General features: G+C 59.4%; 2 protein-coding genes across 3 annotated transcripts in view; both read left to right on the plus strand.

Moving 5' to 3' along the window:
- Positions 1–518: 518 nt before the first annotated feature.
- NPC1L1 (NPC1 like intracellular cholesterol transporter 1) lies at positions 519–15,409 on the plus strand. Of its 2 annotated transcripts, XM_019731697.2 has the most exons (19): positions 519–709; positions 1,628–3,168; positions 4,993–5,093; positions 5,444–5,616; positions 5,785–5,913; positions 6,163–6,345; positions 6,803–6,917; positions 7,034–7,161; positions 7,524–7,661; positions 7,891–7,980; positions 10,048–10,238; positions 10,410–10,534; positions 11,093–11,219; positions 11,314–11,369; positions 11,726–11,876; positions 12,000–12,231; positions 12,329–12,442; positions 12,520–12,682; positions 14,218–15,409. In XM_019731697.2, exons 1-19 carry the CDS (start codon positions 656–658, stop codon positions 14,388–14,390), a joined length of 3,984 nt encoding a protein of 1,327 aa, XP_019587256.2. In that variant the 5' UTR covers positions 519–655; the 3' UTR covers positions 14,391–15,409. The 2 variants fall into 2 exon arrangements, with proteins under 2 accessions (XP_019587256.2, XP_074168209.1); XM_074312108.1 differs by lacking the exons at positions 12,000–12,231; positions 12,329–12,442; positions 12,520–12,682; positions 14,218–15,409 and having other exon boundaries at positions 11,635–11,767.
- Positions 15,410–18,135: 2,726 nt separating this feature from the next.
- NUDCD3 (NudC domain containing 3) overlaps positions 18,136–19,945 on the plus strand; it is a 38,548-nt gene continuing 36,738 nt past the window's right edge. The window contains exon 1 of the mRNA XM_074312109.1: positions 18,136–18,890. Coding sequence (XP_074168210.1) covers positions 18,699–18,890 — 192 coding nt within the window. The 5' untranslated portion in view covers positions 18,136–18,698. The remainder of the gene's footprint in view (positions 18,891–19,945) is intronic.

A 19,945-nucleotide genomic window follows, 5' to 3' on the forward strand; every position in this document is an offset into this window, starting at 1 on the left:
GGGGGGCATGAGGGGGAGGAGCAAGGCTTTCCCTTCTGGGACCTCTGTGCAAGGTCAGACCCCAGCATGCTGGCCTCCCCCTCCACCCAGAGGAGACTATTGTCACTGCGTCACTCTACCCTGAATTGTCCCTTCTGTTATCAGGCTGTTAATATTAATAACAGTTGCTAAGGATGACAGTACAAGGGTGTGCCCACCCAGAGTTGGCCTTGTCCCAAGAGGGGGATGGGGACAGTGGCGGTCTGAGGCTGGTGGTGTTGGGGGCATGTGGAGGGGTAAGTGGAGGTTCAGAAGGCCACGCTGAGCCCACCCACCTCCATAGCACAGGCTCAGTGTGCGGCTGTGGCAGGGCTCCAGCTGGCTCAGCCCTGGCTTAGGTCGATTTGGAAAGGGTGATGGTGAGACCTCACACCTCCATTGGGAGACTCATCTAAGAGGGTGGGGCCAAAGGTGGGAGGGGTGAGCCAGGTGGATCATTAACCTGCTGAAGGTCCAGGAGGCTAGGGCTCAGCGTCATTGGTCCCCAGCCCAGTCAGGCCAGGCTGTCTCTGGCAGTAAGCTGACCTGTTTGCGTCCCCTGGAGCCAGCCCTTGGCTGTGTCCGGCTGTCCCGGTGGCCAGGTCCCACTTCCCTCTAGTCCCTTCCTGGTGCTGGGATGGCAGAGGCCGGCCTGGGAGGCTGGCTGCTCTGGGCCCTGCTCTTGCATTCGGTGAGTCTGATGCCTGTATCCACTCCCGCTGCCTCCCATTGGGGGTGGCAGGGGCTGCTTGGTGACAGTGAGGGAGGGCCTGGGTCTGGGGGCTGGGCTTTGGGCAGATGAGGGATCCCAAGCACCCAGAGGAAGGGTGTGGGTGGGGGTCCTGGGCTGCCCAAGTCTCCAGGTCATGGGGTTAGAGGGACACAAGGGTTGGGAGGGGACAGCTGGACTGGGTGTGACTGAGTATCTCCCATCCCTGGTTGGCTGTGGACACTGTGGCCTGGGGTGGGGCAGCTTCCCAGAATGGCACACTGGACTCAGCATCTGGGGCCCCACCCCTCATGTTTCTCTCCCACTTGCACATCTGGGAGGCTGGTGAAGGCTCTAGGCCCCAAGCTGGTGAGGGCAGGGGAGGCCCTGCACGGAAGCCCAGCAGGGCACCTGGCCTTTGGCCTGGCTTGCAGCTTGGTTGCCATGGTCGCCAGCGGCCTTGTGCTCTTGTGCACAGGGCCTGGCGCCCACTCAGCTCCTTGGAGTGGGTCCCGGACCTGTCCAGGGGCAGCGTTTCTTAGCAGGACCCGGCAGCGGCCTCCAAGGGTCTCCCCACCCGCCCCTTACGCCCTGGCCTGACCTTGCTAAATGCAGATTGGTGGGTCACCTCCCTTTCTCCAGTGACCCAGCCGCTCAGGATGAAGGCCTGGCTGCACCCATCCTCCTGTAATCCCAGACACCACGCGGAGTTCCCCAGTGCCGCTCCGGCACCCCCTCCCCCAGGGCTCCCTGGCATCCCGCTGCGGGTGCCCACTGCCCATCCCTCCTGCGCTGAGTCCTTCCCTGATCCCTCTCCCATTCCCCCCTTCCCTCCCCCCTCCCCCCGCCCCCCAGTGTCCTGGCCCGCTGGGCTCATGCTAAGGCTGCCCTGCTCCGCAGGCCGGGGGCGAGCTGTACACGCCCAAGCATCAGCCGGGCTACTGCGCCTTCTACGATGAGTGCGGGAAGAACCCGGAGCTGTCCGGAAGCCTGGCCTCGCTGTCCAACGTGTCCTGCCTGTCCAACACTCCTGCCCGCCACGTCACCGGCGCCCACCTGACCCTCCTGCGCCGCGTCTGCCCCGGCCTGTACACCGGCCCCACCACCACATACGCCTGCTGCTCCCGCAAGCAGCTGGTGTCCCTGGAGGCGAGCATGGCGATCACCAAGGCCCTGCTGACCCGCTGCCCGGCCTGCTCGGACAACTTCGTGAGTCTGCACTGTCACAACACGTGCAGCCCCAACCAGAGCGTCTTCATCAATGTGACACGCGTGGCCTTGCGGGGGAACAGCGAGCCCCCTGCTGTGGTGGCCTACGAGGCCTTCTACCAGCGCAGCTTCGCGGAGGAGACCTACGACTCGTGCAGCCGCGTGCGCATCCCCGCGGCCGCCTCGCTGGCGGTGGGCGCCATGTGCGGTGTGTACGGCTCCGCCCTCTGCAACGCCCAGCGCTGGCTCAATTACCAGGGGGACACGGGGAACGGCCTGGCACCCCTGGACATCACCTTCCACCTGTGGGAGCCCGGCCAGGCCGCAGGGAGCGTGATGCAGCCTCTGGCCGGGAACATTACGCGTTGCAACGAGTCCCGGGGCGATGGCGCGGCCGCTTGCTCCTGCCAGGACTGCGCGGCGTCCTGCCCTGCCATCGTCCGTCCCCAGGCCTTGGACGCCACCTTCCGCCTGGGCCGCATGGCGGGCGGGCTGGCTCTGATTATCATCCTCTGCTCTGTCCTCGCCGTGCTCACTGCGGTGCTCACTGCCTTCCGCGTGCAACCCAGTCTGGCGTCCTGCAGCTACAAGGGTGGGATGCCCGACCGCAGAGCAGACCCCAGCCTCTCCAGCAGGCTCAGCCTCTGGACCCACAACTTCCTCAGCCAGTGCTTCCAGAGCTGGGGCACGTGGGTGGCCTCGTGGCCACTGACCGTCCTGGCGGTGTCCATTGCTGTGGTGGTGGCCTTGGCCGCGGGCCTGGCCTTTATAGAACTGACCACGGACCCCGTGGAGCTGTGGTCAGCCCCAAACAGCCAAGCTCGGAAGGAGAAGGCTTTCCATGACCAGCATTTTGGCCCGTTCTTCCGAACCAACCAGGTGATCTTGACGGCGCCTCAGCGGCCCAGCTACAGGTACGACTCTCTGCTGCTGGGGCCCAAGAACTTCAGCGGCGTGCTGGCCCCAGACCTGCTGCTGGAGCTGCTGGGCCTGCAGGAGCGGCTGCGGAACCTGCAGGTGTGGTCGCCCCAGGAGCAGCGCAACGTGTCCCTGAGCGACATCTGCTACGCGCCCCTCAACCCGCACAACGCCAGCCTGGCCGACTGCTGCATCAACAGCCTCCTGCAGTATTTCCAGAACAACCGCACGCGCCTGCTGCTCACGGCCAACCAGACGCTGACCGGGCAGACCGCACAGGTCGACTGGAGGGACCACTTCCTCTACTGCGCCAAGTGAGTCCTCCACGGGAGGGGGCGCTGCTGGGGGCGGCAAGGCCTCTGCAACCAGGCCAGGTACACAGCTGCCAAGGGGTCGCTCCTCCCCATGCCTCGGGTGGGGCTCCCGCTCACTGTAGCAGATGTGCACATGGCTATCGGGCCTCCCCACCTCCCGTTCTGCAGGGCTCCTGACACAGCAGGAGTATCCTTGCACTTTTCCGGTTTGCAGGTCACAGAGCACTGATGGCGCTGCTCTTGCATCTGCTTCTGTTTCTTCTTTGCTTCTGGGCGGGCCAGCAGGGCTGTGGGAAGCTTGAGAGTGTCTTTGGTCCAGGGCAGGGGCTGTGGCTGGTCTCAGGCCCCCATCTCTTGGGCTGGGTGTCCCTGAACAGGCCACAGCCACAGCCCCCCCCACCGTTTGCCATGGTGCAAACTGGATGCCAATAAGGCCCCTGGGCCTCAGCTGGGACCACCCCCCCCACCCGGAGGGAGCAGGTGGGCAGGTGGGATCTCTGAGGTTGGAGAGGGCAGAGGTCCCCAAACGCCTGATCTCAGGGACCCCTCGCGCTCTGACAAAAGGCTGACGACCCCACAGAGGCTTTGGGCGGAGGTTTGTCCTCCGACATCTGCCGTGTGAGAGGGAAACTGAGTAGTGACAAAATATTAGTTCTTTAAAAATAGCAATATAAGCCCATTACATATCGACACAAATGGTATATTTTTATGAGAAAATAGGTATATTTTCCAAACAAAAAAATCATTGATAAGAGTGGCATGTTTGCAAATCTCTTCAGTGTCTTGAAGGAGCCAGATTCAGTGTCCGGTTCTGTGTAATGACAGCACTTGGCTCACCCCGCAGCCCGAAGAGGGAGACGTGTTGACCGGCCTTTCCTGGTAATGGTGCATTTTCTTTGACACTGCACCAAAACGCAGCTGCTGGTCTTTTCTTAACCATTACCTTCCATGTGGTCTGGAAACCACATCAGTGAACTTTTGTATTTCACACAGTCAAGAGCAAAAGAAGGTAAAAAAGCCAAGAGCATCGTAGCGTCATGAAAACACTTCTGGCTTGCCGACAGGTCACCCTTGCAGGGCCACACTGAGAGCCCTTGGAATAGAGGGCAAGCCCATCTGGGTGCTTCCTGGAGTCTGTTTCCTGGGCCGCTAGGCCGCCCTCAGAGCTGCAGGCCAGAGGGGAAGCTCCGACCTGGGCTCCCAGCCCTCACGCTGGCTTTATTCTGATTCTGGACGCTCACAACCACTCTTGGGAGGTCCAATGAGCCCCATTTCAGAGACAGGGAAAGAGAGGCTCTGTGCAGTGTGATGAGCTGCTCAAGGTCACACAGCAGCCAGGACAACTGGTGACCAAAACACTCACTCACCCAGAGCACTTGGCAAAGGGGCTCTGTTGAAGGGTGTGGAGACTGGCCTACGGTCAATGGGCTTGTAAACTGTCCACATGAAAGAGAGAGATCTGACTCAGGGCCTGGAGGGTTCCAGGTGGCAGGAGGAGAGGCTGAGGGCACCGTGAGGCCTGTGAGGTAGCTGGTGGTCAGGACTCAGGGGCTGTCCAACTCCATCCCAGGGGACCATGTGTGATGCTCGCCTACCTGCCTTGTCCGGGATGCGATGGTCATGGAGCCTGGAGGGTCCAGGGGTGTGAGGCGAAGTGAGCTCAGGCGCCCCAGTCTGGGGAGCTCTGGTCCCCTCTGCACTGGGCAGTGTGCAATTTTGTCAGGACAAGCGGTTCTGACCACAGGGTCAGGCAATGGTGCTGGGACACTGGGGTGGGGCAAGGCCATGGGAGTGGCCCTAGAAAGGTTCTTCCTCTCGCTCCAGCGCCCCACTGACCTTCAAAGACGGCACAGCCCTGGCCCTGAGCTGCATGGCCGACTACGGGGCCCCTGTCTTCCCTTTTCTCGCCGTGGGGGGCTACAAAGGTAAGTTGGGTGCCCCCAGGGGAGGCCACAATGGGGAACATGGGGCAGGAGGTGGGAGTGCTGATGGGCTTCGGGCTGTCTGGGGTGGCCGGGCTGGTGGGGGCCTGGTGGGAGGCCACAGACCTGCTTGTCCTGCCTCCTTTCCCAGCCACCAACTTTATCTTCTCCCAAGGCTGTTCCGATTCCCTGGTTTTGTGCCTGGGTCCACAGGAGTTGCTTTTGGCTGAGAGACAGAAGTGGGGTCGGGTTAGACAATGACTCAGATGAGGGAGGTGGGGGAGGGATGCAGCTGGAGAGGGGGAGGGGAGGCAGGGGTGCACTGGAGGGTGGCTGAGTGTTCCTCCTCCCAGGGAAGGACTACTCTGAGGCGGAGGCTCTGATCATGACCTTTTCCCTCAACAACTACCCTCCTGGGGACCCCCGGCTGGCCCGCGCCAAGCTCTGGGAGGGGGGCTTCTTGGAGGAGGTGCAAGCCTTCCAGAGGCGGACTGCCGGCATGTTCCAAGTCACATTCATGGCGGAGGTAAGGGCTGCAGGGCCCCCGGCTCAGGGACAGCCCCGCTGACTTTGGGTGGGTTCCCTCTCTTGAGTGACCCTGGGCCTGGGCATCCTGCTCAGGCATGCCTGGGCATGCCGCCTAGTGGGGTCCAAGGCAGTCAGGGGTCAGCGGGTTGGTTGGCTGTGTCCGCAGCGCTCCCTGGAGGACGAGGTCAGCCGCACCACAGCCCAGGACCTGCCAGTTTTTGCTGTCAGCTACCTGGTCATCTTCCTGTATATCTCCCTGGCCCTGGGCAGCTACACCAGCTGCAGCCGCGTGCCGGTGAGCAGGGGGAGGGGCACGGCAAGGGGCACCTAGAACCTTCCCAACCAGAGCACCTTGCTGCGAAGGAGACACAACACAGTGGCTCCCCTGGGGGACACCTCCCAGAAGCATCCCCTGCTCCCTGACAGACCCCACCTGTGAAACACAAAACTACTGGGAAAGTGCCTTGTGAGGTGCGGCCTCCTCTTGCTTGGGGTGGAGCTGATCACCAGCCCTACAGCAGGAGGCCGACCAATCCCATTGCAGGTGGATGCCAAGGCCACACTGGGCCTGGGCGGGGTGACCGTGGTGCTGGGAGCCGTCATGGCGGCCATGGGCCTCTTCTCCTACCTGCGCGTGCCCTCCTCCCTGGTGGTCCTTCAGGTGGTGCCGTTCCTGGTGCTGGCCGTGGGGGCCGACAACATCTTCATCTTCGTCCTGGAGTACCAGGTGAGCACGCCCATCCCAGGCCACCTGTGAGGTGTCCTGAGCTTCCCACATCCTGCCACGCGGTTCACCATTCACACAGAACACAGTGCTTTGCATTCACTCTGTCCTGCGTGCGCCCCGGTTCTGGCTGTCCGCCAGCCACATGCCTGTGGTGAGGCGGACACACGGCACGTTGGAGCCCCTCTTGACGCGCTGCCGTGTGGTGTTCAGTAATGGAGTCTCTGCTGTTGGTGAACACTGAGGATCCCAGCGATCCTTGGGGCAAATATGCCACAGACACCCCGAAGCACACCCAGCAATCCTCTAGGCCGGCCCTGAGAAGAGGGCCATGTGACAGAGCAGTGTCAGTGGGCTCTATTCCGACTGGGGAGGGTCTCTGGGTGATGGCGTGGTGGGGGTGAGGGCCTGTGCCAGCTGCCTTGGCGGGCCTGGACCCATTCTTGCTGTCCCCACCCAGAGGCTTCCGCGGCGGCCTGGGGAGCAGCGGGAGGCCCACATCGGCCGAGCGCTGGGCAGCGTGGGTCCCAGCATGCTGCTGTGCAGTGTCTCTGAGGCCATCTGCTTCTTCCTGGGTGAGCCTGCCAGCCCCACCCTGCGCGAGGAGGCTGGGAGGCTGTGGGTGGGGGAGCCCCTCCCTCTGCACCGTGTCAGCAGGGGCTGTGCCCTGAGACTCAGTTCCGGCCCCCAGGTGCCCTGACGCCCATGCCTGCTGTGCGGGTCTTTGCGCTGACCTCCGGCGTGGCAGTGATGCTGGACTTCATGCTGCAGATGTCGGCCTTCGTGGCCCTGGTGTCTCTGGACAGCAGGAGGCAGGAGGTAGGGGGCCATCCCAGCCCCACCTTGGCCAGATGGGGCAGCTTCCTGCTGCAGAGAAGGCTCAGAGTCGGGTCGCAGTGGGAACTTTGTGCTGGAATGGTTGAGTCCCAGTGTCCCACAGAAAAGTAATTTTGTTTTGGTCATTTTGGGGAATGTGATCAAACTTGCTAAAGTACATGAAGTCACGAAATACAATATAAATCAGACGTTGACAGGGAGCTGCTGTTGCAGAATTTGAAAGTGATTTGTCAACATAGAAAACAGAAGCAAAGGGGACAGCACACTGGTGTCCCCATGGTTCCTGGGATGGAGGTGGTCCCGGGGGTCTGCTTTGGGGCCACCAGAAGGGCTTCTCCCCCCAGGCCTCCCGGCTGGATGTCTGCTGCTGCATCCGCACCCGGGAGCTGCCTTCGTCTGGCCAAAGTGAGGGGCTGCTGATCGGCTTCTTCCGAAAGGTCTACGCCCCATTCCTGCTGCATCGGGTCACGCGCGTGGTCGTGGTGAGTGGCCGGGACCAGCAGTGTGGTCCTTACAGCCCCGGGGCAGGGGCTGCACAGCCTGGACCTCTGCTTGCTCAGGTCCAGGTGCCGAGGCACAGGGTGGTGGCGGGTGGCTGGGACTCAATGGGCCCAAGAGCAGAATGTCCCCAGGTCACCTCCCACCCCCTGCTGACCAGGCGGGGAGGGGCACCGTCACGCGGGAGACCCTCACTGGCGCTTCCCTCCTCAGCTGCTGGTGTTCCTGGCCCTGTTTGGGGTGGGCCTCTATTTCATGTGCCACATCAGCGTGGGGCTGGACCAGGAGCTGGCCCTTCCCAAGGTGAGCTGCGCTGTGGCCTGTCCCCCAGGGGTGGAGAGGGTCTGCAGCACACAGCAGCTGGGTGGCCTGGGCCAGGGGTCTACTGGGGGTGCAGGACCGCTCCCCATGTGGACCAAGGGAGAGGGCCTCATCACCAAGCCCAGGCCACGTGAGGCAGATGGCCAGGCATCTGGAGGGGGCATGTGACACAACTATACAGGCAGAGTGACCATCCACTGGCTGAGTCCCTGCCCTGTGCAGCCCGAGGCACAGCTCCTTCCTGATAGATGTTGAGGGTTGGGCGCTCCGGGGCAGGAAAGACCTCCCAGAGGCTCTGAGAGGCTCCTGGCCAGAGCAGACGTTTGAGGGGGGTCCAAGCATGTGTAGGGTTTGCAGAGAAGGCAGCAGAGTGACAGGACTGACCTGTGGGAGTGACGGGTGTGTGGCGGGGTGGGGAAGGTGCTGACCACCTGGTCAGGGCTAGCACATGGGCTTGATACCTAAGAGGGGACAGGGACCCACTGCTTGTCTGGGTGTGAGGGCTGGTGGCTGTGAGCAGCACGTCTTGGTGCCCAGGACCCAGGGGCCTCAGACAGCCAGGGCCATTCTTGGGACGGTGACGGGCCTGCCGTTGGAAGGAGCCCAGCCTGGATAGTCATCTGCTGGTGCTGCTGGCCTTGGAAGTGACATGATGAGGGAAGAGTGGATAGCGGGACAGCACCTTTCAGTCGCAGGGAGTGAGAGCCGGCAGCGAAGCCAGCAGCACGTGCAGTGACCTTGCCACCCACAGTCACCCCTCACGGGCTGACAGTTATTTTAAAGTCTTCGTCCAGGACACCCGCCATCTGGTCTTTCTCCACGGTAGTGTCATTGGTTTATTTTTGTTCCTAGGTATAGGCCATACTTGTCTGATTCTTTGTATGTCTTGTGGGTTTTTTGATGAAAAATGGACATTTGAGTCTTATCATGTGGTAACTCTAGAGCTCTAGAGATCAGATTCTCCCCCTTCCCCAAGATTGGCTTTTTTTTTTTTCTTTCCTAATTTGACTATTGCTGGTGTCTTCATCCTGGAAATTATCCTGAAGTGTAAAGTTAAAGTCTTATTAGCTCTTTTCTGAGCCTTGTGTTTCCCTGGGCTTTTGTGATGACTTTGCTTTTGAATTTCCTATTCCTTAAATATCCAAAAGGAGAAAAAGTGGAAAAACAACAACAACCCCAAACACCAATAAATCAGGCATTTTCCCTTTACATATCTTGGAAGTCACTTCAGCCTGAGGTGGTGGAGGTCGCAATGGCAGCCTGACTCTGCTCACCACTGAGATCAGAGAAGCAACCGGTGGTCAGAACCCAGATCCCTGACATCCAGGGGTGGGGTCCTTAGAGCCCACCCTGGATCCTGCAAGCTGTGCGCAACCTGCTCCCAGAACCCATGTGGCCGCCTTGCCAGGACGGGGACTGGGAGCTGCAACCACGCTGAGCTCAAATCGACCCAAACTAACCACAATCCAGCAGCCACGTCTTTCCCTGGAAGCTTCAAGCTCTCACTAGTCCCCAGAGTTCCAAAATAATCGCACAAGACAGATGCTGCCAGCGCAGGTGTTGTCCGCTGGGCAGACGGACCCCTGGTGCTGCCTGCTCCTCCGTCTTCCGTGATGTCACTTTGAAGATTTATGGTGCAGGAAAGGGGCAGGCCTCAGGGTGTGCTCATGGATGCTTACAGGTGCACACGCACGTGGGCTGTGGTCACAGACCAGCCTGGTAGACTGGCTGTGCCAAACGGGATGATAAGCAGGGGTCAATTACACGTACGTGCGTGTTTGTGTGTTAGTGTGTTCACGTAGGCTGGAGTTTGTAATCTGTGTTTGTACCTCCTTGAGTGTATTCTGTGCGTATTCCTGGATGTGTGCCCCTGTGACATGAGCTTCTGTGGGTACACCTCTGTGAGTGTACACCTGCGTGAGTGTGCACCTGTGTGTACCTCTGTGAGGGTACCTCTGGGTGTACCTGAGGGCACGTCCATGAGTGTCAGCTGGAGCGAGCCCCCGGGGATGCATCTGGTCTGGCCTTACTGACCGTCCTTCATTCCAGGACTCCTACCTGCTGGACTACTTTCTCTTTCTGAACCGCTACTTTGAAGTGGGGGCCCCAGTCTACTTTGTCACCACCGGGGGCTACAACTTCTCCAGCCAAATGGGCATGAATGCCATCTGCTCCAGTGCGGGCTGCAAAAACTTCTCCTTAACCCAGAAGATCCAGTATGCCACCGAGTTCCCTGAGCAGTGAGTTCCCTGCCCACACCCACGTCCGTGCCCCCACTCACTCTGGTCCCCTTCCTGCCTCTCTGACCCCATTCTGATGCCCACTTGCTGCCATGTGCCTGGGGAGGCCCAGTGTGGGTACTGGACCACTGGAAGGACCCGCCTGCCTGACCTCCTCTCCCTGACACTCAGATCTTACTTGGCCATCCCCGCCTCCTCCTGGGTGGATGACTTCATCGACTGGCTGACACCGTCCTCCTGCTGCCGCCTTTATGCCTTTGGCCCCCATAAAGACGAGTTCTGCTCCTCGACTGTCAGTGAGTGAGAGGCCTCTGGGGGCTCCTGGCCCACCACAGCTTGGGGAAACTGAGGCAAGAGAAAGGCAAAGAAGGGCGAGGCTCCTTGAATCCCTCATGCGCTCCTACAGAGTCAGTTGGGGTGGGGGCACCAGCTCAGAGCACATGTGTGGGTGACTGGGCCCAAATGGTGGATGCCCAGCTGGACCACCAGTGGCTCCTGCACGTGTGTCCCTCCTGAGTTGTGCCCACGGGCTCTCACGGGCAGTGGGAGTCAGGAGGGAGCGAGGTGGCACGTGGCCCTGCCCCTGGAGCAGCTGCGTTTGTAGGTGGAGTGGGGAGGCCCTGTGGGGCTGTTTCTCTGCCCCACACTTTCCTTCCTCACCTGACCGTGGGGGCCAGCAGTTTCCATAACAGAGAGGAGAGCCCCTCAGTTAGAGAGAAAGGCAGAGTGCTCTGGAGCACACGGGCTTCTGTCGCCTGCTAGGGGCACGTGCCCGGGCCGTGAGGGCATGGGCAGCATCAGGGGCCAGCGGGCTCTCCGGGAGCTGCTGCCCAGAGCCCCCGCTGTCTTTGCAGCCTCCCTGGCCTGCCTCAAGAACTGTGTGAGCCTCACACTTGGCCCCGTCCGGCCGACGGTGGAGCAGTTCCACAAGTACCTTCCCTGGTTCCTGAACGACCCGCCCAACATCAAGTGTCCCAAAGGGTAGGCTGGGTGGGGTGCCCGCTGCGGAGGGCGGGGCCGTGCAGGCCTGGGGAGCTGGTCCCGATCACGCCTTTGCTCTGTCCCCACCTCACAGTGGCCTGGCAGCATATAGCACCTCTGTGGATTTGGGCCCCGATGGCCAGATTCTAGGTAAGTGCAGCTTCTACGGATGCCCAGTTTCCCATCTTCTCCCCTTGCTCCTCCATGGAGGCGTCTAAGCACCTCCTTGGAGGTCGGTTACTGGGCTCCTGGTCCCAGGCTTCACCCCTGCGTGCCCTGCTTCCTCCTCCCCACCCCAAATCCACAGACCAGCACCTGGGACCATTGGCCCTTCGCTCCATTTGTCAGAGGCAGGGCTGCAGTGAAACTAAGCTGCAGGCCCCTTGCCGCAAATTTATCCCGAATCCCAACACAGTGACGGCTGAGTCCTGAAGCCAGGTCCCTGGGAGTCTGGAGGGCGCAGGGAGCGAGCTCTGACCCTGGCCTTCCTCTCCAACCCGCGGCAGCCTCGCGCTTCATGGCCTACCACACGCCCCTGAGGACGTCACAGGATTACACGGAGGCTCTGCGGGCAGCACGGGCGCTGGCGGCCAACATCACCGCCGACCTGCGGAAGGTGGAGGGCACCGACCCGGCCTTCGAGGTCTTCCCCTACACGTGAGGCTGGGGCCGGCTGCGGGGCGGGGCCGGGTGGGGTGCCCCACAACGCAGGCCCGCGCACTGCGTTCTCCTCCCGAAGTGGGCTCGGGAGCCCCGCCCGCATGACAGCCGCCCCCGCAGGATCACCAACGTGTTCTACGAGCAGTACCTGACGGTGGTGCCCGAGGGGCTGTTCATGCTCAGCCTCTGCCTGGTGCCCACCTTCGCCGTCTGCTGCCTCCTGCTGGGCATGGACCTGCGCTCCGGCCTCCTGAACCTCTTCTCCATCGTCATGATCCTGGTGGACACCGTGGGCTTCATGGCACTCTGGGGCATCAGCTACAACGCCGTGTCCCTCATCAACTTGGTCACGGTACCGAAGGGCGCAGGGCCTCACGGGCACACCCCCTTCTTTGCAAGGGTAGACGCTTTCCCTGGCCCTTTGGCGCTGAAGCCCCCTCTGCCCACAGGCAGTGGGCATCTCTGTGGAGTTCGTGTCCCACATCACACGCTCCTTCGCTGTCAGCACGAAACCCACCCGGCTGGAGAGGGCCGAGGAGGCCACCATCTCCATGGGCAGTGCGGTGAGTGGGTGGGCTGGTGAGGAGCCCGGGGCGGGGCCGCTGCAGCATGCCAGCTGACAGCTGCCTGGGACCCCTAGGTGTTCGCCGGCGTGGCCATGACTAACCTGCCTGGCATCCTGGTCCTGGGCCTGGCCAGGGCCCAGCTCATCCACATCTTCTTCTTCCGTCTGAACCTGCTCATCACGCTGCTGGGCCTGCTGCACGGCCTGGTCTTCCTACCAGTGGTGCTCAGCTACCTGGGTGAGTGCCAGGCCCCCGCAGGCGCTGCCCACGCTCAGGGAGCAGCCTCAGGCACAGTGGGGCACTCGTCCGTGCCCCCGGGACAGCCCAGCCGAGAGCATAGGCGCTCCTGGTCTGTGAGGTTCTTCATTGTAACACATGGAAACGTTTTTCCTTGTCAGCATACATGTGTCTCAGACAGTGTCGGTGGCTATAGGCTCCAGGCCTTTTAACCCTGACCTTCCGCACGAAGCGCATCCCACGCTGAGCGGTGCCATGCAGGTGACACGCGCACACACAGTGGGGCAGACACCGCACAACAGTGCTGCGTGTGAAGTGCTCAGAGCTTCTGTCCCGTTCTCTCACCCACTCACACGTGCTGGTGTGATCTTCACACCTGGTTTTGTGCCTCTGATGGCTGACAGCTCAGTTTGGAGGCACATCCTATAGTATGGATGAACCGCGGCCCGTTGAACAGCACACAGCCGCTGGTCCTTAGATTTTTTTCGACCTTCCCGACTGTTCCTGCTGCCCATCCTGTGGCTGACTCTGGCCCCGCCCTCCCATGTCCCCTCCAGACAGTCCAGTCCTTGAATTGTTCATGGCGACTGTCATAGCCCTGCAGAAAGGTCACCATTTCAGTTTCTACCAGTAACATCTCTAGTGCCCACTCCTGTTTCCTCCTGGAGCACGGTCATTTGTGCCCACCCTGCGATTTCAAGGAGCCCCAGGGTGAGGGTGTGGCCCCGTGTTAGGGTGGGCAAGCGGGCAGCAGTTCAGTTTCCCCAGGTATGGTGATAACCATAGCGGTAACATGGGAGCAAACATTTGCAGAAGGCTGTTTGTGCCCCAATATGTATAAGCCTGTCCTCCTAGCACCCCTCCAGGTAGGTACTCACAGATGGGGAAACTGAGGCCGTGGCCCAGTCACAGGGCAGCGCCAGTGCCCACCCCCGGTACCCCAGTCTTTTGCAGGGATTTCCTGACCCTCTTGGGAAGGACAGTGTGTGTTGGGGATGGTGGGTGGGAGGTGAGCAGCAGTCCTGGGTCGGCCTCTGGGAGGACCCCAGAGTGTTGGGAGGCAGAGAAAGAGGAACTCGCAGGTCGCACCCCTGCAGAGTGACCCAGAACCTCCCTGCAGTGTGGGTCCTTAGGCAGTGTCCCAGAAAGGAGAGTGACAGGCACAGAGGCCCTGGGGCCACTCCCTGCCCTGAGTCTGTCAGCAGTGAGGACCAGCTTCTCCCAGCAGGGAGGGCTCGCTGTGGTGTGAGCATAGGATGCTCCCGGAGAAAGGAGAGGGGGATGCACAGGCTGTGGGGATGTCAGGGCTTCCCCTGCCAGGTCATGCTGATGGTGGGGGGTCTGTTCTGGAAGGTGGAAGGTCAGGGGGTTCGGCGCAGATGACAGCTGAACTGGCTGCTGGTTTTTCGGGGTTGCGTGGAGCGAGGGACGGGGTGCAGTGGGGGGGCTTACGGCTCAGTTGTGGACCTTTCTTGGCTGCACCGCCCAGCTAGCTGCCTCGCTGACCGTGGTCCTCTCTGTCTGTCCCTCTGCAGGGCCTGAGGCCAACCCCGGCCTGGTGCTGGAGCAGAAGCGGGCAGAGGAGGCGGCCATGGCCAGGATGGCTTCCTGCCCAAAGCACCCGTCCCCGATGAGCCTGGCCGAAAGCATCTACGTCAACTACAGCTTTGAACACCCTGCCAGCTGTGAGGTTGGGCAGACATCGTGATGCAGCCAGGGCCCCAGCCAGGCTGGAGAGGCAGTGAGGACTCCCCGGTGGGAACGTTGACCCATCCTCCCCCTCAGGGGAGGTGCCAGCCTTTGAGGCTCTTCAGCGTCCCTGAGAACGGACAGCAGGACCCTCACCCTGGCTGCAGTTTCCGCAGAAGGCCAGGGAGAGGCTTCCTGCTGGTGGGGAGGGCAGCAGAATGTTCTGGAAAACATACTGTGATGGATTGACCTCACTAGAAATGGCACTTGGTTTGACCTCCAGCTCCAACCATTATTAAGACCTCCAATGGAGGCCGCCAGTGTGTCTGCAAGGCTGCGTGAGCTCCTGGGGACAGGAGAGGCTGTCCCTGTGGGAATGCCCATGATGGGCACCTTCTAGCCAGCAGGTCCCTGATGGGCCCTCAGCCCTGGTAGCAGGGCCCTCGTTTCCAAAGCAGTTGGCACAGGATAGTCGCCTTCTCCCTGAGACCTGGGTCTCGGGTGTCCAGGAATAAGACACACTTCTTGACAATTGTTCCAGACTCAGAACTCTCCCATAATCGCCCACTTCCTACCCACCCCCCTCCAGTGCTTCTGGCAAAAAAGTCCTACCATGGTGCCAGCCTTTAAGGCTCTTCAGCGTCCCTGAGAACGGACAGCAGGACCCTCACCCTGGCTGCAGTTTCCGCAGAAGGCCAGGGAGAGGCTTCCTGCTGGTGGGGAGGGCAGCAGAATGTTCTGGAAAACATACTGTGATGGATTGACCTCACTAGAAATGGCACTTGGTTTGACCTCCAGCTCCAACCATTATTAAGACCTTCAATGGAGGCCGCCAGTGTGTCTGCAAGGCTGCGTGAGGTCCTGGGGACAGGCCGGCCCTCCCACCGCTGTCACATGCCTGGAGCACCGGCCAGGGCCTCAAAGCAGCCCAACCCTGGTCCCATGAGGTGTAGACCGAGGAGTGCACCTTGCTCAGTGCGTGCACACTGGTACTTAATAAATGTCTATTGAGGAGAAATGGTGTTTTATGTCACATGTCTTATTCTGGCTGCCTCTGGGTTTAAGATAATTTTTGTACGTTACACAAATACATGTGGAAGGGTGATTTATGGAGATGTTAGTTTGTGTTTTCCCCTCCCCTTCTGCGAGAAAGTAGCCAGGCCATCATGTGCCCTTCCTTAGAAGTGACTTTTAGAAGCGGAGGCAACTCCCCCACAAGCAGGAGGCACAGAGCCTCTGTGCAGGGCCCTCAGCTGGGAGTATGGGAGTATACAGAAATATGTGTCTAAATACATGCGGCTACGTGTACATACAGAGAGTTCTATCCGCAGCCATCTGCATCTATATTGGGCTAAACGCAAGCTCACTCTGATGCCCCCAGCTCTAACCCACCACCACACGGATCACTCCAGGCTCCTCCCTTGCTTGTCTGTAACCAGCCAACAGCGAGAAGCCTGGCTCCACCTCCCACACCACTGCCTCAGTTGCTCATTTCCGCTGTGCAGATGCACGATTTTCAGAATGGATAACCCTGCGGAAAACATTAGAATGAAGTTTCCTCGTGCAGTCCCTTGGCCCCGCCCACTCCATTCATTTCCGGTTTACCCAGGTCAGCATCTCCATTCAGTGGGGCTGTCTCATACATTGGTAATAGATTGTTTTGTCACATTCCGCATTCTGTTCCAAGCCCCAATCTCTGGATTGTTTAAAATTTGTGCACATTAAGGTTGTTCTAGGTGCTATAAACGTCTCTGGCTTTGACAATACATGTGCCAAGTGTCCAACAGCAGTCTCGACTACCACAGCTTCACCCATCCCACTTTTCTTCACACCCAAGCCCTGGCAAACACTGCTCTGATTACTGTTTCCACAACCCCGCCACTTTTCAGGATGTCATACTGCGTGGCAGCCTTCTCAGACTGGCTTCTACCTCTGAGCAATACGTTTTTCAAGATCCACCAACATCACTCTGCTGCTGGGGTGCTCATTCCTTCTTGCTGATGACAGTGTTTCAGTATGTGCATGGACGAGTGTGTTCATCCATTCATCTCTTCAAGGGTGTCTTGGTTGCCTCCAGTTTTTGGCAATTATGAGTAAAGCTGCTATAAACATCTGTATGTTTTCGTGTGGACAAGGTCTTCAGCCCAGTTGGGTGAATACCTGAGTGTGATTGCTGGATTGTATGGTAAGAGTATGTTTAGCTTCCTCCTCACTTTAAATATTTTATTTACTTTTTGAACAGGGAATGCAAGCACATGGTACCGACTTCAAAGGCGGCCTCCTCTGTTCTGTCCTGTTTCCCGAGTCCCCTCTGCAGAAGCAGTTTCTGTTGACCTCTTGTGATGCTTTCAGATGTTATTCAAAACCTGGAAATACAGCAAGCAGATGGCTGCATGTCCTTCCCAAGTCAGACTGAGGCATTACGTAACAGGCCCATCCCAGGACTCCCTAATTCTCTAGGGCAGTGGTTCTCAAGAGTATAGTCTGTTGACTCCGGGGCGGTCTCCAAGATCAAAGTAATAAATGCGGTTATTTACTTTTTCACTGTATAGACATTTGCAATGATGGCACAAAAGCAACGGTGGGTAACACTGCTGGTCTTAGCAGGAATCAAGGCGGTGCTTGTGTGTACTCGGGCTGCCGTAAGAAAGTACCACAGACTGGGTGGCTTAAACAACAGGAATTAGTTTTCCCACAATTCTGGAGTCTGGAGTCAGGATTGGTGTCTGGTAAGACCTCTCTTCCTGACTCAGATGTGGCTGAAATGCTGCTGTCTGCACATGTGGCCTTTCTTCTGTGGGTATTCAGGGACACTGTACCTGTGTGTGTAGAAGATCCATTCTAAGCAGGACAGACCAATGGATATTGGTGTGACAAAGTAGGAAACATTTATTGATATGTTTCAGATTCCATATTGCACCTAACCTCTAAGATAACTACCACTAGCTGAATTTGGGTGTAGTTTCAAAGAATAATGAAGTTATTTGAAAAGACAATAAAAACAGTCCTCTCATTTACAGCCGCTGACTGTGAGCTGGGCTTTCTTCATATACATCAATCCCAAGATATTGCTGCAGGGTTCGGGGCAGCCGATGTCAGATCCTGCTGTCTTCTCTTCAGCCAGACCCTGAAGAGATTGAAAACTGTAAATCTATGCTACTCTTTTCACTAAACTTTTCTTGCTTTGAAGAACAGCTTTTCATAAAAATGTTAACATGTAATGTGCTTTTCATAGACTAAAAATGAATATTTTAAAATTTTGTTTTAATTCCCAATATGGTAACTATCAATAAGCATAACCCACATGAAGACTACCGGAGTCTTCAGTAGGTTTTAACAGCATAAATGGGTCCTGAGTCTAAAAAGTTTCAGAACCACTTCTCTAGGGCAATTTGAGTTTGACTTTATTTACAATTCCTTGGAACCCATACACCATGAGGATATATGTTAACTTGCAGATCTGAGTCGTTGAGATGCGAATCATTGCTTATCTACTAGAAAAGGTAACCTTCGGTTTTACCATCATGTAGGACACCAGCCAGCTTTGTGTCCAACCCAACAACCTGGCTGTTTTCTGTTAGGACCCAGTTCCTCCCAGTGCTGCGAACCAGCTTTATCACGTCACCGGTGACTTCGTTAATTAAACTGTTGAGTAAAATCTTTGACACTGTTTTTAACTTTTGTCCTTGGACAACACGTGGGGCAGGCGTATGTACACCACGCACACGCACGTTTCCCGACGATGGCACCGCGGCTGTCGCGCACCGTCCCCACGCAGCACTCGGGCACGCACGCTACGTTCTCCCTTCTGCTTGCGACGCCACCTTGCAGTTCACCCGCCCTCTGCCGTTAACGGGGCGCACGCCACCCGCACGCACGCACGTTCCTCCTCCCGCCCATCAGCGCAAGGCTCGCGCGGTCGCGCCGGGAAAGCAGGGATCCGGGCACCCGGGCGGTCGCGCGACCCGCAGACCACAGGACAGGCCCGGGCGACGTGGTGCCGCCCCGCCGCACGCTTCCGCCCGTTTCCAACATGGCCACGGGGCGCCCTCAGGCGCGCAGCCCCTGGCCCGCTGGCGTCTAGGAGCCACTTCGGGGCCCGAGTGCACCCCTCAGCGAGGCAGCCCGGGAAACCAGCGGGGCGGCGGGGCGGGGCCAGCGGCGAGACCGCCCAGCGCAGAGCGGCCGCCGGGCCGGCCGAGCGCGGACCGGAAGTTCCGCGGGCGCGCCAGCGGCGGGGCCGTTACCGCGGCGCACCGGAAGTGGCCGTCGGCCGGCGTCCGGGCCGCGCCTGCCGCGAGCGCGCTGTCCTCCTGCCGGCGACGCCATGGAGCCCGGGGCGGCCGAGCTGTACGACCAGGCCCTGCTGGGCATCCTGCAGCACGTGGGCAACGTCCAGGACTTCCTGCGCGTGCTCTTCGGCTTCCTCTACCGCAAGACCGACTTCTACCGCCTGCTGCGCCACCCGTCCGACCGCATGGGCTTCCCGCCGGGGGCCGCGCAGGCGCTGGTGCTGCAGGTGACGCGCGCCGGGCGGGCGGGCGGGGGGTGGGGCGGGCGGGGGGAGCCCCGCCTCCGGGCGCCCGATCCCCGGGACCCCCGACCCCCGGGAATCGCCGCCCCTCGCGAGTCCGCCCTTCGCTCCGCTCCCGGCCTCAGTTCCCCCTCTGGCGCTTCCCCGGACTCTCCTCCTGGGGCCGGGGCTGCGAGGAAGCAGAGACGCTGGTCGCATATCAAGCTGTCCCCCTGTGGGAGCAGGACTGGCTCTCGACGGCCTGGGTGACACAGGGTGCGCGTGGGAGTCAGACGCAGCACAGCCCGCTCAGGGCCAGCTTGGCGTTCGCAGCCCAGGAGCCCCGGCGGTGCCAGGGGCTGCCAGTCGGGGAGTGAAAACGAGCCCCGCGACTGCCCAGGCCACAGACCGGAGGAGGGAGGGAGACTGTGACGACTGGTGGGTGCGGCCCCCTCGTTGGAAACGTGCCGGCCCAGGTCCGAGACGGCACATTGGAGCGTATGTCTGTACATCCCAGGTTACGTGTATTGTATGTCTGAGGTCCCGTGAACACTCACTGAAGCTGACTGGGTACCTGGGAGTGTAATAAGCAAGTCCTTGCTGATCCTGTTTGCACTCAGCCGAAACAGGCAGAGGTGCACCGTGGTTTGGGTGTTTAAGTAATGGTCTCTCCTTGTGACACTTGTTATAGTTGAGAAGGAAAAACACAGGCAGGAACAACTGTGCAAGGCCAGTTGTGTGGCAGCCATGGAAGGAAAGGAATAGAAAGGATGGTTTGGAGTCAGAAAGGGGAGGTGGGACTGTGATGCCATGACAGTGGGCCTTCAGTTGAGCGTTGAGCCTTTGGGTAGGAACCTGAGAAAGTGGAAACGCAGGTGGCACCTCCCACAGTCCTCTGGCACTTCACAGTTTATACAGTGCTTCCAACGTGACCTGAAGTCTTGCTGCAACCTGTGGGTTGCTCGGGAGTTTCCCTGGTGCCTGAGGAAGAAACCAAAGCTCACAGTGTTTTAGTAACTAAAGATGATACAGTCTAATGGGGGGTAGAGTTGGGTGTCAAT

The sequence above is a fragment of the Rhinolophus sinicus genome, linkage group LG09, assembly GCF_036562045.2.
Source record: "Rhinolophus sinicus isolate RSC01 linkage group LG09, ASM3656204v1, whole genome shotgun sequence".
Taxonomy (NCBI): Eukaryota; Metazoa; Chordata; class Mammalia; order Chiroptera; family Rhinolophidae; genus Rhinolophus; species Rhinolophus sinicus.